Below are 18,045 nucleotides of genomic sequence, written 5' to 3'. Positions count from 1 at the left end.
AGATGCAGAGCATCCAGGTCAGACAATCTCTACCATTTTTTTATTATATTAAGGCACTAACTTAGAATGAGGTTTTTGTGCCATTCCTGGTCATGCCACAGCTGAATTAACCAGGCCCCTTCACCATGGGTCAACTTCCTGGCCCTGATTTGGGTTCTGAGAAAAGGCATCTGGATTGGCAAGTCTTTTATAAAGACGTCAGCAAAGCTTCACTTGAAGTGAAAGTGGGAGGTTTTCTACCAAGACCATTGATTGACGGTCAGGGAAGAGGGGCCGGGTGGCCATGTGTGTGCACAGAGGGCAAATACTGTCTTCCAGGTTTCTGTGGAAGGCTGGGTGTGTTGTGACCTTCTGTGGGTCACGAATGCTGTGCAAGACACAGTAATGCTTTTTCCCCCTTATAAAATGTCCTGACCTTACACATCTGACCCACAGCTTTAGGGATTTCATGGACAAGCCCCATCCACAGACCTCAGATTTAAACACTCCACTTCTAGGCTCTTTTTTTTAGCCAGCATCACCCATCAATAGAGAAGCCCTCAAAATTGCAAATTCAGTTGAAAACCCTGACTCTGCTTTCCTAGAATTTAGGAAATCTATACACTGAACACTTGGCTTTGAAGAAACAGTTTTCTCTGTGTCAAGTTACTTCTGTGGCAGCTCCTTAAGTATGTACCATCCCGCTGCACCCAACCCCACGCCAGCAGGGCAGGCTGGCGCCCCACCGCTGTCCATGCAGGCTCTGGGGGTCCCACGTGCTCTTGCAGGCAGAGCTAAGCAGCATGACATACAGAGGCATTGGTTTTATACAGAACCTTTAATTGCAAAGAACTTGAAAGCAGCCATGCTGGGGGTGGCAGTGGAGAAACCAACACACCTCCCTTCAGTATTCTTCACCTTCTTCAGCCTCAGCTTCCACGGAATCCACGCCCACCTCTTCATAATCCTTCTCCAGAGCTGCCAGATCCTCACGGGCCTCGGAGAACTCCCCCTCCTCCATGCCTTCTCCCACGTACCAGTGCACAAAGGCCCGCTTGGCATACATGAGATCGAACTTATGGTCCAGGCGAGCCCAGGCCTCCGCGATGGCCGTGGTGTTGCTCAGCATGCACACAGCCCGCTGCACCTTGGCCAGGTCTCCCCCAGGGACCACCGTAGGGGGCTGGTAGTTAATGCCCACCTGCCGGAGAAGGGGAAGAAAGCAGTCTGTGAAGCTTATATCAAACCTAGAAATGGTGGCTACTTTTCCTCAAACAGAAGACGCCCTGTAGGTGAACAGGAGAATTCTCAGTTCACCGCACAAATGTCACTAAGCCCTTCTCTGTGCCAGGCAGGGTGACAGTTTCAGACAACATATGTTTCCCAGGCTGGCCTCAAACTCCTGGGCTCAATCGATCCACCCGCCCCAGCCTCCCAAAGTGCTAGGATTACAGGCATGATGCAGCATACCCAGCTTTTTTTTTTTTTTTTTTTTTAGAATAAAGTATTTTCTAAAGGATTTCTGTGCCCCTTTCTTAGGTGGTAGAATTCATGTGGAAAAGGCAGGTTGAACTTAGTAGGACTTTCATGGGCATTTTGGGGAATCTTGTAGGTGGTGTATATATTTACTTTAACTTGGGCATTACTATAAACTGCTTCACTACATCCTCCACTCCACTGTCTCATGAAGGGTTTGATTTAAAAAAGAATGATTTTTTTGTGATGAAAACAGCAACAGTTACAGTGGCTCACACCCATTATCCCAGCTCTTTGGGAGGCCAAGATCATCCACTGCTTGAACTCAGGAGTTCAAGACCAGCCTGGGCAACATGGCATGACCCTGTCTCTACCAAAAATACAAAAAATTAGCTGAGCATGATCTCATGCACCTGTGGTCCCAGATACTCAGGAGGCTGAGGTGGGAGGATCGCCTGAGCCTGGAGGGCAGAGGTTCCAATGAGCTGAGATCTCACCACTGCCTGGGTGACAGAACAAGACCCTGTCTCCAAAAAAATAAAAAAATAAAAGGCCAGGCATGGTGGATCACGCCTGTAATCCCAACACTTTGGGAGGCTGAGGTGGGCAGATCACAAGGTCAGGAGATCGAGACCATACTGGCTAACACGGTGAAACCCCATCTCTACTAAAAATACAAAAATAAAATTAGCCAGGCGTGGTGGTGGGCGCCTGTAGTCCCAGCTACTCGGGAGGCTGAGGTGAGAGAATGGCGTGAACCCAGGAGGAGGAGCTTGCAGTGAACCAAGATCGCTTCACTGCATTCCAACCTGGGTGACAGAGTGAGACTCCGTCTCAAAAAAAAACAAAAAACAAAAAACAAAAAAACCAGCAATGTCTTTATTTCTCTTCTGGGAAGTCTAGTAATTTTGGCCTGGGTTTGCCTCAGACACAAAATCTGTCCCCACTTTCCACTGACACAAAAGTAACCTTGCTGTCTTCTTTCAGCTTTATCAGTAGTTGGTTACTAAATCTTGTGGCATTTCTCTGTTGAGCCTGTGCGTCCTTGTGCTGTGCTTTCCCTGCTGCCTCTGGCTTAGACCCCCACCACCTCTGTTGGGAGAGACCACTGCAGTCAGCTCTGACTGGGATTTCCTACTGTGAGTATCTCTTCCTCTCCTTCAGGGGTTAGCACAGCTGCTGGACTAGCCACCTAATTTTGGAAGTTCTTGTCTGAACATAGCCACCATAGCCACCACACTCCTTCATTTGTAGATTGATTTTGCCATCCAACAGCAGAGTGGGGTAGGCATGACAGTGGTCGTGTGACCTGTAAGGCCTAGAATTTTTACGATCTTGTCTTTTTTTTCTTTTTTTTTTTTGAGACAGAGTCTTGTACTGTCACCTATGTTGGAGTACAGTCAGGTGATATCTTCTCACTGCAACCTCCACCTCCTGGGTCCCAGTGATTCTCCTGCCTCAGCCTCCTGAGTAGCTGGAATTACAGGTGCCCACCACCATACTTGGCTAATTTTTGTATTTTTAGTAGAGATGGGGTTTTGCCCTGTTGGCCAGGCTGGTGTCAAACTCCTGACCTCAGGTGATCCGCCTGCCTCGGCCTCCCAAAGTGCTGGATTAAAGGCATGGGTCACCATGCCCAACCAATTTTTGTATTTTTATTGGAGAGCTGTGATCACCACACTGCACTTCAACCTGGTTGACAAAGTGGGATTCTGTCTCAAAAAAGTAAATAAATAGGTTCAAGCACAGTGGCTCATGCCCATAATCCCAGCATTTTGGGAGCTAAGGCGATCAGATCACTTAAGGCCAGGAATTTGAGACCAGTCTGGCCAACATGGTGAAATCCCTTTACTAAATACACAAAAATTAGCTGGGTGCGGTGGTGCATGCCTGTGGTCCCAGCTACTCAGGAGGCTGAGGTGAGAGAATCACTTGAGCCTGGGAGGCAGAGGTTGCAGTGAGCCGAGATCACACCACTGCACTCCAGCCTTCTCAACAACAACAACAACAAAATAAGTAAGTAAAGTTCATCACAGATATGTAGTATAATGACTCAGAGAGTTCAAAAGACATTGCTGGGCCAGGCGCGGTGGCTCACGCCTCTAACCCCAGCACTTTGGGTGGCCGAGGTGGGTGGATCACCTGAGGTCAGGAGTTCAAGACCAGCCTGGCCAACATGGCAAAATCCTGTTTCTACTAAAAACATAAAAAGTAACCAGGCGTGGTGGTGGGTGCCTGTAATTCCAGCTACTTGGGAAGCCGATGGAGACTGCAATGAGCTCAAATCACACCACTGCACTCCAGTCTGGGACACAAAGCTAGACTCTACCTCAAAAAAAAAAAAAAAGACATCACTGAATTAATTATCACTCTGGTTCACTAATTTATGCCCATGCGCCTAGCCCATGGAACGGGGGTAGTTTCCTCAAAGGATGCAGGCCTTCAGGGGCAGCCTTACTCTGTGTGTCTGTTGCTTGCTGAAAGATACAAGAATTCCACACTACCCAGTCATACCTTAAATCCAGTTGGGCACCAATCCACAAACTGGATGGTGCGCTTGGTCTTGATGGTGGCGATGGCCGCGTTGACATCTTTGGGGACCACATCCCCCCTGTACAACATGCAGCATGCCATGTACTTGCCATGGCGAGGGTCACACTTGACCATCTGATTGGCTGGCTCGAAGCAGGCATTGGTGATCTCGGCCACGGACAGCTGCTCATGGTAGGCCTTCTCGGCTGAGATGACTGGGGCGTAGGTGGCCAGGGGGAAGTGGATGCGGGGATACGGCACTAGGTTGGTCTGGAATTCCGTCAAGTCCACATTCAAGGCCCCATCAAATCGCAGAGAGGCCGTGATGGAGGACACGATCTGCCCAATCAGACGATTAAGGTTGGTGTACGTGGGACGCTCAATGTCCAGGTTGCGCCGACATATGTCATAGATGGCTTCATTGTCGACCATGAAGGCGCAGTCAGAATGTTCTAGGGTCGTGTGGGTGGTCAGGATGGAGTTGTAGGGTTCCACCACGGCCGTGGAGACCTGGGGGGCTGGGTAAATGGCAAACTCTAGCTTGGACTTCTTCCCGTAGTCCACCGAGAGCCGCTCCATGAGCAGAGATGCAAACCCAGAGCCAGTGCCGCCCCCGAAGCTGTGGAAGATGAGGAAGCCCTGCAGTCCCGTGCACAGATCCGCCTGAGAGAAACCAGACAACGTGAGCCAATGCCCGTGGGAGCCACACCACCAACCTCCACCAAGCCAGGGCCACTTCTCTTTGCCTCTGAAGACTTGATATGGATTCAAATCATCCATAATAAACACGCAGTACACTCTGAAGCAAAGAAAAGCAGACAAAGATCTACAGACAAATCACCATGCATGCTTCAGACTAAGACCACTGCAGACTCAATCGGACTCAAGATGCTGGTCTAAGTTTTTTTTTTTTTTTTTCTTTTTTTTTTTTTTTTGAGATAGTGTCTCATGCTGTTGCCCCGGCTGGAGTGCAATGCCATGAGCTTGGCTCAGTGCAACCTCTGTCTCCTGGGCTCAAGCCATTCTCCTGCCTCAGCTTCCTGAGTAGCTGGGACTACAGGCAGGTACCACCATGCCTGACTAATCTGTGTATTTTTAGTAAAGATAGGGTTTCACCATGTTGGCCAGGCTGGTCTCAAACTCTTGACTTCAGGTGACTCCCCACCTTGGTCTCCCAAAGTGTTGGGATTACAGGCGTGAGTCACCAGATCCGGCCAAAGTGCTGGTCTAAGTTGTGACAAAATGACCTCCCCTTCACAATCCAAGATCTACCCTCCTGTGCAGGACAATGGTCACAGGAAGCCTTCTCTTCTTACCAGTTTGCGGATCCGGTCCAGGACCAGGTCGACAATCTCCTTGCCAATGGTGTAATGGCCTCTGGCGTAATTATTGGCCGCATCTTCCTTCCCGGTAATCAGCTGCTCTGGGTGGAAGAGCTGCCTGTAGGTTCCTGTGCGCACTTCATCTACAAGAGACCAAATGTACTGTGAATCTTTAAGGCCTGTACTCACCAAGATGAACACATTCCAGGACTGTTCACTTCTACAACGTACATGCTGTTCAAAGTACATGACCTACATGTTGTAGCTCAACAGTGGCAGTGTCTGGTAGGAAATGTCTCTGTGTGATAACCAAAGTGCAAATGTGTGATAATCAAACTGCAATTTATGACTCTAGGAAGTTAAACTCAGCTTGCAGTACAAATGTCAGCACTACCAGTTCCCAGTGAAGGGAAATAAGCTGTAACACCCACACACAGGTAATTGTACAGGTACATAATTCTTTCCTACATGTAGCTACATCAAAAGCTGTAAGTTAAAACTCTTACAAACTGGGAAGTCACCAGGTCAATGTGACTTCTGCAGCAGTCCCATCAGGGCACCCTGTGTGGCCTGGGCCCCACAGGCTTTCAGGTGACACTGTCATCTCATATGGGGCCGCTGAAAGGGGCTGTCTCTTTGCAGTTCTTCTTGGAAACTACCTTGGGCTGCTAATCTGGAGGAAGCAAATGACTGTGCTGTACTTAACCTTCTATGCCTATGATGCAGGTCAAGACTCTTGTGCACCAGCATAAGAGAGTGCACAGCATTTAGGATGGAACCAATGCCACTGTGCCCTGCAGGCAGAGCCACTTGAGCAGGGCTGAGGCAGCCAGAGGGAATGTCTCCACAGCCCATCTTATTGCTGCCAAAGCAGCTTTTCCCTGTAGGTCAGGTTTTCCTAAATGAGGAGCCGAGTCTCACAGACACTTTAATCATGAACCTTTCCGTTTCTCTCTTAACAACACCATGGGCATATGCTTGTCTATCTCATACCTTCTGCAGGAGGATTCAAAGGAGCCCACATGGGGCTTTACCGATGATGCTCTCCCACCCTCCCAGGAAAGCTGCCATCCAGGGCCCGAGCACCTACCAACCACAGTGGGCTCCAGGTCCACAAACACTGCTCTGGGCACGTGCTTGCCAGCCCCAGTCTCACTGAAGAACGTGTTGAAGGAGTCGTCCCCGCCACCAATGGTTTTATCACTTGGCATCTGACCATCGGGCTGAATTCCATGTTCAAGGCAGTACAGTTCCCAGCAGGCATTGCCGATCTGGACACCTGCCTGCCCCACGTGGATAGAGATACACTCGCGCTGTGAACCGGAACATAAATGTAGACCCGTTCATTTCAAGGCAACTTGAAGCTATATGGCATGCAAAATATTCTAATTTAATATTTGTATAGTGCTTCAGTATCTAGTGCTTTCACAATTGATATTTCCTAGGAGGGTTAGGTGACTGACCCCTTAATCCCTGTGAAAACTTACTTGCTCTAAACCATCCTAGCTGCTAAGTTCCAGAGGTAGCCCTAGAACCTAACGTTTGCCACTACACAAAAATTCGATTATTTTAAAACTTGGAAGCCATGCAATGCCAATAATCAACCCCACATTATGGCCAGTCACAGTAATGCTCTGAAGAGTACACAGCAGTTTTTGATTATGTCCTGATCAAAGGATAAGGTAATTGGGTTGGGTAAAGAAATAGAGACTAGGTCCCAGGTCACTGTGGTCCAAGCCCAGGTGTTCAGTATGTGTCCTCTCTCTGCCTCCCCAGATCTACCCTCCATCATTCACCACCTGCTCTTTGCTCCCAGAGGCTGACCCATGAGGACAGTGTCAGAGGCCTATCTTGCCCTCTAGCTTCGTGCTGGTTTGTTCAATGACAGGCAGCAGCAGGAGACCAGGAGGCTGGAGGAGGCATCAGGGTACTCTCCCCTTGGCCCCTTCCTGCTCAACTTTCATGGGTGATCCAAATCCCTCCATCAAGGCCACACTTTTGGCAGGTGGCCCTCTTCATAAAGTTACCCTCTCAAGTTTTTGTAAGCACTCCCTCCTCTCCATCCCTTGAGGCCTAGGAGTGTAATGGCTCCCAGACGTCATCAGTGCTGGGACACTGCACTGTCCTTTGGTGGTTTCTGTAAACCCTGCCAAGCCGGGTGTGGTGGCTCATGCCTGTAATTCCAGCACCCTGGGAGGCTGAGCTGAGATTGCTTGGGACCAGTTTGAGACTAGCCTGGGCAACTATGAAAAAAAAATTATTATTTTTTTGAAACAAGAGTCTCACTCTGTCACCCAGGCTGGAGTGTAGTAGCACAATCTCAGCTCACTGCAGCCTCTGCCTCCCAGGTTCAAGCAATTCTCCTGCCTCAGCCTCCCAAGTAGCTGGGACTACGGACCACTACGCCCAGCTAATTTTTTGTATTTTTAGTAGAGACGGGGTTTCACCGTGTTAGCCAGGATAGTCTTGAGCTCCTGACCTTGTGATATGCTTGCCTCAGCCTCCCAAAGTGCTGGGATTACAGGCATGAGCCACCGCACCCAGCCGAAAAATTTAAACAGTAGCCAGGCGTGGTGGCACACACCTGTAGTCCCAGTTATTCAGGAGGCTGAGGCAGGAGGATCACTGGAGCTCAGGGGTTCAAGATTGCAGTGAGCCGTGATCCTGCAACTGTGCTCCAGCCTGGGCAACAGAGCTGTTGAGCCGTCTCAAAAAAAAAAAAACAACAGATACTTGACAGACCACGGCCATAGCTATTCAGACTTGGGACTTACAAATCTGTTCTTTATGTGAATGTGTTGGTGGTTTTTTTTTTTTTTTTTTTTTTTTTGAGGCAGGGTGTCTCTCTTGTCACCCAAGCTGGAGTGCAGTGGCACCACCGTGACTCACTGCAGCCTGGAAGTCAGTCCTGGGCTCAGCTGACCTTCCCACCTCAGCCTCCCGAGTAGCTGGAACCACAGATCCAGGCCACCACCCTGGGAATTTTTGTATTTTTAGTAGAGAAGGGTTTTCGCCATATTGGCCAGGCTGGTGCAGAGCCCCTGACCTCAGGGGATCCTCCGCCTCCACCTCGCCAAGGGCTGGGATTCCAGGCGTGAGCCACCGCGCCCACCCACCGTGTTGCTTTTAGGTGAATGAGGCAATGTTTTAGCAGCGTCTGAGCTTTAATTCCTGATCTGACCAATGTCCACAGCCCCAGCCTCCATCAGCTAAGGCTCCTGGGGTTCCTCAGTGGTTTCCAGTAGCACTGAGACGTTTGGAGACCGGAAAGCGGGAGCAGCGCCCTCTTGTGTTCAGGAGGTGACCCCACTGTTTGCTCTCTGGGGGACGGGACACCGTCAATGCTCCCCGTCCACCGACTCAAGGCCGGCAGCTTCCTCTAAAACAAAAGCTGCCGTCCCTGCCCTGGAGCCTGCAGACCCAGTAGACGACCCCGTGTCCCGCCCTGGGCCCCGCGTCCTTCTCTGGCCTCCTCTCTGCACCCGCAACAGCATCCCTCCGTCCAGCCACCTCAAGAGGCCAACTTCGTCTACCCTCCAGCCTGGACGTCTGCGGGTCAGGAGTGACCAGGCCTTACCATGTTGAGCTCCGCCGCTGCTGCAGTCCAACGCTACTACCCGACAGAAACGGCCGCTGCAGCTGCACACGTCCAACTACAGCCTCCCACCGCACGCTGTCTGGGATTGGCCCGCTGGTGCCAGGCCACCATTGGTCCAGAGCTCTGGGGAGGCGGGCCAAGGCTTCGATCCCAGTTTCAATTGGCTGTTGCTCAATAAACGTAGTGGGGACGCCCTCTGATTGGATGCAGGATTGGCGGGAAGGCAGCAGGCTCAGAGGGGGCCCTCTGATTGGATGCAGGAGTGGCGGGAAGGTCGCGCGGTCAGAGGGCAGTGCATGGGCTGAGACGTTTCTGGGGGTCCCCTGAGCTGGCTTGGAGCAGCTACTGCGCCTTTGTGGGTCGAGGAACATTGCTTTGTAAGTAAGCTCTCAGCCTGGCAGTGGCTTGACCACGAACTTGTGCCGCTGCCTCCTCCCCAGTTGCCCCAGGCTGGCTCCTCTGGAGGTGCCTTATTCAGATCTTTGCAAACAGGGCCGCCTTTGAGAGGCCTTCCGGGCATCTACCCAACTCTCAGCAGCACTGCAATCACCCCACCTTCCCACCCGGCACCCGGGAAGTGGCGGGATTCGATCACTTTTGTGATCTGAAAGGAAAAAGTGGGTGGGTCTCCGTGGCTCACGCCTGTAATCCCATCACTTAGGAGGCAGAGGCGGGTAGATCACCTGAGGTCATGAGTTCGAGACCAGCCTGGCCAACGTGGTGAAATCCCATCTCTACTAAAAATACAAAAACTAGCCGGGCATGGTGGGCGCGCCTGTAATCCCAGCTACTCGCGAGGCTGGGGCAGGGGAATTGCGTGAACCCGGGAGGCAGAGGTTGCAGTGAGCTGAGATCGCACTGCATCCTGGGCGAGCCTCCGTCTCAAAAAAACAAAAAAACAAACAAACAAAAAATTATAAAAAAGGAAGAAGCAGAGGTAAAACTAATATAGGTGGAGAGGTTGGGCCAGGTGCAGTGGCTTAGGCCTGTAATTCCAGTGCTTTGGGAGGCCTCCGTGGGAGGATTGCTTGAGGTCAGGAGTTTGCAACCAGCCTGGTCTAGGTGGTGAGACCCGCCCTGCCCCCGTTTCTACAAAAAATAAAAACATAATAAAATTAGCCGGGCATGTTGGTGGGTTCCTGTAATCCCAGCTACTTGGGAGGCTGAGGCACAAGAATCGCTTGAATCTGGGAGGTGGAGGTTGCACTGAGCCGAGATTGTGCCACCGCACCCCAGCCTGGGTGACAGAGGGAGACTCCGTCTCAAAAAAAAAAAAACAAAAAACAGTTTATTTGGGCCAAGTTTGAGAATTGCAACCCTGGAGATGCAAGTTGCCTTAATATACACTCTAATTAGCAGCAGTTACAAATGGGTTTTTAAAGGAAAAGAAGGGGCAGTTTCTAAATTGTTTACCAAGAATTTTAAAAATAGAGACGGAGTCTTGCTGTGTTGCCCAGCCTGATCTTGAACTCCTGGCCTGAAGGCTGGTCTTGAACTCCAGACGGAGTCTTGCTGTGTTGCCCAGCCTGGTCTTGAACTCCTGGCCTGAGGCTGGTCTTGAACTCTAGCCTCCCACCTTGGCTGGCCTGGCCAGAGGAATGTATATGAAAATAACAAACTGTTTATTGGCTCTGTATTGTCTTTCGTATCACAAATTCCAGTAGCAGGAAGATAAAGCTAATCAGGAACAAAATGCCTTTAAACAATCGCTGGGGCATGGGTATGCAGTGTGCTCCTGAAGTCACACACTGACTGAATATGTGAAGTCCCACGTTCCTGTCTCTCTCGGCCTGATGCATTCTGCACACCTCGCGTAACTCAAAGTGCTTTGAACACTTTTTCTTTTCTCTTTTCTTTAGTGAGAAGGACTGGGTTTACAGCCACCGGGAAAGGGGAAGGCACAGCCCTGTCCTGGGAAGAGCAGAATGGGGACACAATGCTCATATCGAAGGAGTCTGGAACAGTCACCTGATTCTTCCTTATTTATTTATTTATTGTTGATTCATTTATTTTTTGGACAGTGGTTCTCACCATGTTGACCAGGCAGGACTCAAAACCCCCGGACTCAAGTGATCCTCTTGCCTCAGCCTTCCTTGCAGGCTGGGACTACAGGCACGTGATTCTTCCCAGTTTTTGATTCTTCCATTCCTAAAGATCATCTTAACAGTATGTATTCAGTTCTGGGAACGGCACCAGAAGAGACGTGCTGGCTTTCCCCCAGCTCATCACCAGGGTTCAGCACCCCATCATGGCATCTCCCTAGAGGGTGGTCAAGGAGGCCTTTAACTTTCCCTCCTGAGAGGAGAGCAGAGAAGAGAGAGGGAGCTCCCCCAGTGGGATGGGACTCATGAGGTCCGGGAACTGAGACTTTTCTGTGGGCTTTGGGGACCTCTGAACAGTGCGATCAGGTCTGCCCTTAGAAGGATGTTTTGGCACAAGGAGGAGGGGCAGGGAGGGAGTTCTGTGGAGAGCCAGGGAAACTTGAGGAGGCCTCTGGCCCCCTGCCTCTTCTCCCCAGGAGGGTAAATCCTTCCATCTTAGTTGGCTCCGGGTGCCCTAAAAAAAATACCATTGACTGAGTGGCTTAAACAACAGAGTTTTAGTTTCTCACAGTTCTGGAGGCTAAAAGTCCCAGAGGCTTGCACACAGCTACCTTCTCACTATGTCCTCCCACAGGGTGGGGGAAGGCAGCACTCAAGCTCCCTGGTCTCTTATAAGGACACAAATCCTATTGGATCAGGGCCCACCCTTATGACCTCACATAATCTTCACCATCTCCTTATAGTCCCTGTCCCCAAATACAGTCACATTGGGGACTGGAGCTTCAGTGTCTAATAATGGGGGGAACACAGTTCAGTCCACAGCTCTCCCCTTCCTCAGGGCTCCAACCACGTCATGCACAGAACTCAGCTGTAGCCCGTATCACACGGTGCTCTTCAGTACAGTCATGCGTCCCTCAGAGGCTGGGGTACGTTCTCAGAAATCATCAGGCAATTTCGTTGATGTGAGAACATCATAGAGTGTCCTTAGACCAACCTAGATGGAGTGGCCTACCGCACACCTAGGCCACATGGTACAGCCTATTGCCCCTCAGCTACAGACCTATACAGTAAGGATTTGTGTATCCAAACACAGAAAAGCTACAAGAAAAATACGGTATTATAATCTTATGGGACCACTGTTATATATGCTGTCTGATGTTGTCCGAAACATCATTATATGCCACACGACTGCAATATTTATTTTTCCGATCATAAAAGTAACATATTCCCAGAGAGAGTGTGGAAAATTAGCAACAAAATATTTATTCGACTGTAAATGACAAAAGAAAAATTGAGTCTTGGATGTGCCCATTTTTACTGTAAGTTATGATTCCATAACTGACTTGTAGTAAACAGTATTTCTGGCCCCTAAGTATTGCTACCTTGTGTATTTTATTTAGTATACAGTACTAAAAAAACACTTGTCAATTATTAAATCCTTGCAGTAAGTCAGCTAACAAAGTTTACATATAGTCACAACACAGAAAGGAGCACAAATGATTTCCTCTTTTGCTCAGATTCAAACAGGCTTGAGTGACAACTTGAGGACAAGGACACTTTGCCAAGATTTTATGCAGCAGCTGGTGGGTCCAGAGGGGCAGCATGGTGCGACAGGAGAATGAGGACCTGCGCAAGGTAGGTGACTCGGTTCTGGGTCAGAAAGGCTTACGAGCCTTTGCAGAGTTTTGTGAGGTTGAGTTCCTACAGATGTTTAAAGACCTCTTTGGGACTTCTGCTCATGGGCTGTCCCTGCTGCATGCCGGACACCAGGGCCAAGCCTGGTTCTAGGGTCCAGCTGGTTGCTGCATAGCTCGCGTCAGCTGGCTGAGCTTGGCTCCCAGTCATGGCTGCCTACTAGCGTCCTGCCTGCGGCAGGCACCCACTTCACAGTCATCTGTCTTCTCCAGTTCAACCCCACAAAGTAAGCAGCAACTCCTCCACCCCTGCCAATTTTGATGAGGAACCACGTCTGTGATATCTGCAGTGACACGCTGTGCCTGACACCAATGACTCCCCCTTCTCTCTCCACCATGCCCCCCTGCTCTTAGAAGGGGTGTCTTTGTGATGACAGGGAGCTGCAAAAGAGACCATTGGTTAAAATGTGGGTAATTCCCCCATAACTCCTTCATACATTTGGTTTTTAGTAAGATATGTGAAACTTTATGTTCAAATGCCAGTATAGTAATAACACAATTAGGTTCTGTTTTCTAAAATACATTCATTTATTCACTTAAGTCCTTGGACCTATAGTTTGTGATCTGTCCTCTAAAACGTGCCAGATTTTAAACCCAAATTGCTTCTTAAGATCATCTGTGGTGTCATTCCCCTGCAGGACTTGTCTGGGACTGCAGCGTGGGCTGTGTGGCGTCTCATTGCTTAACGTAGTCACAGTAACTCTGAGCCGGGCAGAGAGGCCTGGGGAGGCCTTTCCTCCCCGTGGCGGGGCTGCCCTGCCAGCTTGCTCCACGTCTCCTTACTTCCAGTCTTAGTCCAGCAGGTGTGACCGCGACTAAACAGCCAGATTGCTGAGTAGATCGGCTGCAGGGAGGTCAGGGTCATCAGGGCAGCAAGTGGTAAGGTTGGGCTGTCAGTGCAGCTGATCTCACGGTAAGTCCAGCTATGGCTCTCCACCCGAGGGAGACTTGGATTTAAATCTTTTTCTTCTTAATTTTCTTTTCTTTCTTTCCTTTTTATTTTTTTTAAGAGATGAGGTCTCACCATTTTGCCCAGGCACTGGTCTTGAACTCTTGGGCTCAAGTGAGCCTCTCTCCTAAGCCTCCCAAAGTCTTGGGATTACAAGCATGACCCACCGTGCCTGGCCTGATTTAAATCTTAAGTACTTTGTGTGTGTGTGTGTGTGTGTGTGTGTGTGTGTGTGTTTCTGTTTCCGCTTATGTTTAAGTAACTAGATTGAGTGCCCAAATACTTTATTCACCTTTGCACTTGTGTAGAGGACATCAGGCAGAGGTTGGCGTTCCACAGCAAGCTGTCCTGCTGGAAGCAACTCCATGCAGTTGCAGGGTCTTGCTTGGTGTGGGGTTGGTGCTCGGCACCTGAGCCCAGGTGGTCTTCCCATTGCCTGTCTGGCTGGGGTGAGGTGAGCACAGCGCTTTTTCCAAGCAGGGGATTTCTCCAATCTTTGACTTTAATGTGTAACCAGCATTGGCTGTCACTTGTAACTCTTTAATATAGTGTAAGACTAAACCTTCCAGGCCTTTGTTAAGCAAACATAAAACATCTATAATTGTGATTTTTTTTTTTTTCAGCAATTGGTTGAAGCCTCAGAGTTATTGAAATCCCAGGCCAAAGAACTCAAAGATGCCCATCAGCAGCAAAAGCTGGCCTGGCAGGACTTGTTGGAGCTCAGTGAGCTGGTGGTAGAGCTCTGCTCCCAGAAGCAGAAGGTGTGGGACAAGGAGGAGGAGATGGAGGTGTCCATGCAGAAAGTCAACACGATGTGGCAGGAGATCTGAAGATCCACAAAGCTCAGAAAGAGGAAGCTGTTTAGATGTTTCAGCGATGGTATTGACTGAGCTCTTTTTCATTTTTTTATTGTTATACTTTAAGCTCTGGGGTATATTGTATGACCTTAATAAAACGTCTTTGAAAACTTGAACTGCATTATGTAAATTACTTTAAAATGGATCTTAATAATGTTTTAAGCAATGCTTAGTTTAAAGCAATGCTTAGTTTAAAATTGGATTAAAGGCCAGGGGCAGTGGCTCACATCTCTAATCCCAGCACTTTAGGAGGCCAAGGTGGGCAGGTGGCTTGAGATCAGGAGTTTAGGAGACCAGCCTGGGCAACATAATGAAACCCCATCTCTACTAAAAGTACAAAAAACTGGCTGTGGCCAGGTGCAGGGGCTCACACTTGTAATCCCAGCACTTTGGGAGGCTGAGGTGGGCAGATCACCTGAGGTCGGGAGTTTGAGACCAGCCTAATATGGTGAAACCCCGTCTATACTAAAAACAAAAATTAGCCAGCCTGTGGTGGCACATGCCTGTAGTCCCAGCTACTCAGGAAACTGAAGCAAGAGAATCTCCTGAACTCAAGAGGCAGAGGTTGCAGTGAGCCGAAATCACGCCACAGAACTCTAGCGTGGGCCACAGAGGGAAACCCTGTCTCAAAAAAAAAACAAGAAAGAAGAAAAAAAGGAGTAACTGGGGTTGTGGCATGCACCTGTGGTACAAGATACTCAGGGGTCGGCCGGGCACAGTGGCTCAGGCCTGTAATCCCAGCACTTTGGGAGGTTGAGGCAGGTGGATCACAAGGTCAGGAGATTGAGACCATCCTGGCTAACAGGGTGAAACCCCGTCTCTACTAAAAATACAAAAAAAAAAAAAAATAGCTGGACGTGGTGGCGGGTGCCTGTAGTCCCAGCTACTCAGGAGGCTGAGGCAGGAGAATGGCGGGAACCTGGGAGGTGGAGCTCGCAGTGAGCCGAGATCGTGCCACTGCACTCCAGCCTGGGCAACAGAGCAAGACTCTGTCTCAAAAAAAAAAGAAAAAAGAAAGATACTCAGGAGTCTGAGGTGGGAGGATCACTTAAGCCTGGGAGGTGGAGGTCGCAGTGAGCTGAGATCGCACCACTGTACTCCAGCCTGGGCGACAGAAGTAGACTCTGTCTCAAAAAAATTATATTAAAATTTACTTACTGAACTCCACGAATGAGAAGGCCTGGAAGCATATGCTCATGTTCCTTTCAGGTTCAGGGCTTTTTGCCCTTTAGCCACAGAATACCTATTTGTTTTCTTAGACGGTTTATTTTGGAACCCAAATATATTTATTGTTGTAGCCAGTTGCCACTTGAGTTAACGAAACCCCTAACTAAGGATTACCGTTCCACATATGGATGCAATGATACATTGCCTGGGATTTGCTCTCTAATGGTTTGGGTGTAGGCAGAGGTGAAGCAGGCTCAGCTGAGTTGCTCACTGTCAAAGCTGGGTGCCAGGCACACGGGGTTCATTACCCTCTCTTCTGTGTGCATTTGAAATCGTGCATTTAAAAAGTGAATCAGTGTTTTGCAGATATCGGAAGTACTTGTTTTCACAAATCAGTCTCCTTTCTTGAAATCTAATCTCAAGTGTCAAATTAAATTAAAATTTGAACTTGCTTTATTACTAACGGACCATTTCAGCTGAGCCCTGAAGTGTATTTCGGAAACTTTAATTTGTGATAAGATTTGATGAAGGATGGAAAAATACAAAGGTCTTTCAAGGTCTTGTTCTCTTAGAGGTCCTTTGGGTGAAGATCTAATTGGTGAGGCTGTGCTTCCTTTGTGTTAATGAAAAGCGCATCTTCCTTTTGCATCTGGAAGCTCAGCTCAAGGACCCTGTTGCTGAGGCCTCAAAGCAATGCAAAGTTCATGAGCACAGTGCAGACTGAGCAAGAAGGAAGTGAGGCCCTCGAGGTGGGTCTGGGTTAGGGTTTTTACTCCTTTTTTTTTTTTTTTTTTTTTTTGAGATGGAGTCTCACTCTGTCACCCAGGCTGGAGTGCAGTGGTGCAATCTCGACTCACTGCAAGCTCCACCTCCTGTGTTCACGTCATTCTCCTGCCTCAGCCTCCCAAGTAGCTGGGACTATAGGCACCCACCACGCCCAGCTAATTTTTTGTATTTTTAGTAGAGACAGTGTTTCACCATGTTAGCCAGGATGGTTTCGATCTCCTGACCTTATGATCCTTCCGCCTTGGCCTCCCAAAGTGCTGGGATTACAGGCGTGAGCCTCCGGGCCAGGGTCTTTACTCTTAACTGAGAGTTACGGTTAAGAGTAAAGAGAGTAAGACAACGCCCGGCCAGGGTCTTTACTCTTAACTGAGACAGAAAGCTCATCCTTGCTGATGCCATCACGTGGGCATCACCTTGTGTAATGTGCTGGTCCCAGCGGGGCATTATCCAAGGCAGTTCCAGACAAGACAGGGATGTGGAGAGGTGGGGCAGGCCCCTGCCTTCTTGACTGCTTTCATGTTTGAAAGTCAAGGGGATTAATCCATTCTCCCCCAGCTATGAAGATTTACCTTAGCCGGGCATGATGGTACACACCTGTAATCCCACCTACTCAGGAGGCTGAGGCAGGAGAATTGCTGCAACCCGGGAGGTGGAGGTTTCAGTGAGCCAAAGTCGCAACATTGCACTCCAGCCTGGGTGACAGAGTGAGACTCCATCTCAAAAAAAAAAAAAAAAGGAATTACCTAATTACCTGACGCCAGGTGTGGTGGCTCATGGCTGTAATCCCAGCACTTTGGGAGGCTGAGACAAGTGGATCACCTAAGGTCAGGAGGTCAAGACCAGCCTGACCAACATGGTGAAACTCCATCTCTACTAAAAGTATCAAAAATTAGCTGGGCATGGTGGCGGGCACCTGTAATCTCAGCTACTCGGGAGGCTGAGGCAGGAAAATTGCTTGAACCTGGAAGGCAGAGGTTGCAGTAAGCCGAGATTCCACCATTGCACTCCCACCTGGGTGACAGGGTGAGATTCTGTCTCAAAAAACAAACAAACAAAAAAGAATTACCTGAGACTGGATAATGTATAAAGAAAAGAGGCTTAATTGGCTCACAGTTCTGCAGGCTATCCAGGCTTCTGCTTCTCGGGAGGCCTCGGGAAACTTACAATCATGGTGGAAAGGGACACAGGCACATGTTAGGTGGCCAGAGCAGGAGAAGAGAGAGAGCAGGGAGATGCTACCCACCTTCAAACAACCAGATCTCATGAGAACCCACTCACTGTCACAAACACAGCAAGAGGGAGATCTCCCATAATCCAGTCATCTCCTACGAGGTCCCTCCTCCCACACTGGGGATTACAATTTCACATGAGATTTGAAATTATATCATCAAGTTTTTTTTTTTCTACATAAAAATTTCAGGCAGTTCACAATAAGTCCTAGTAAACTAACATCTAATCAACTCCTATCCTGGTTCAGTCCAATCAATTCATATCCTTCTTCATATCCTGGTTTTCTAAATTCAGTGCAGTTCAGTTTTAGAAAAGCTCCTTAAAACCCATGACCTGCTGCTGACCAGAGAAAAGACAGGCTGGCCATCGTCAGGGCCAGTTGGTGGGACCAAAGGGTGCCATGGAGGCCAAGG

The 18,045-nt window shown here is 49.1% G+C and overlaps 1 protein-coding gene and 1 long non-coding RNA gene across 6 annotated transcripts; one reads left to right on the top strand and one right to left on the bottom strand.

Annotated features, from left to right (window-relative positions):
- Positions 1-798: 798 nt before the first annotated feature.
- Positions 799-8,966, bottom strand: LOC102121218 (tubulin alpha-3 chain). The gene is made up of 5 exons (XM_005568066.3): positions 8,887-8,966; positions 6,400-6,622; positions 5,304-5,452; positions 3,970-4,650; positions 799-1,180 (listed from the first exon to the last, which is right to left on the bottom strand). Exons 1-5 carry the CDS (start codon positions 8,887-8,889, stop codon positions 884-886), a joined length of 1,353 nt encoding a protein of 450 aa, XP_005568123.1. The 5' UTR covers positions 8,890-8,966; the 3' UTR covers positions 799-883.
- Positions 8,967-9,171: 205 nt separating this feature from the next.
- Positions 9,172-14,565, top strand: LOC102121598 (uncharacterized). Of its 5 annotated transcripts, none has more exons than XR_010578506.1 (5): positions 9,172-9,284; positions 10,929-11,073; positions 12,467-12,584; positions 13,447-13,556; positions 14,216-14,565. It is a non-coding gene; the product is annotated as an uncharacterized lncRNA (long non-coding RNA). The 5 variants fall into 5 exon arrangements; XR_006690113.2 differs by having other exon boundaries at positions 13,439-13,556; XR_010578505.1 differs by having other exon boundaries at positions 13,439-14,046.
- Positions 14,566-18,045: the final 3,480 nt, after the last annotated feature.

Source organism: Macaca fascicularis, chromosome 10, assembly GCF_037993035.2.
Source record: "Macaca fascicularis isolate 582-1 chromosome 10, T2T-MFA8v1.1".
Classification (NCBI taxonomy): domain Eukaryota; kingdom Metazoa; phylum Chordata; class Mammalia; order Primates; family Cercopithecidae; genus Macaca; species Macaca fascicularis.
The sequence above is the reverse complement of the archived record's forward strand: the minus strand, read 5'-3'. Positions and strand labels throughout refer to the sequence as shown.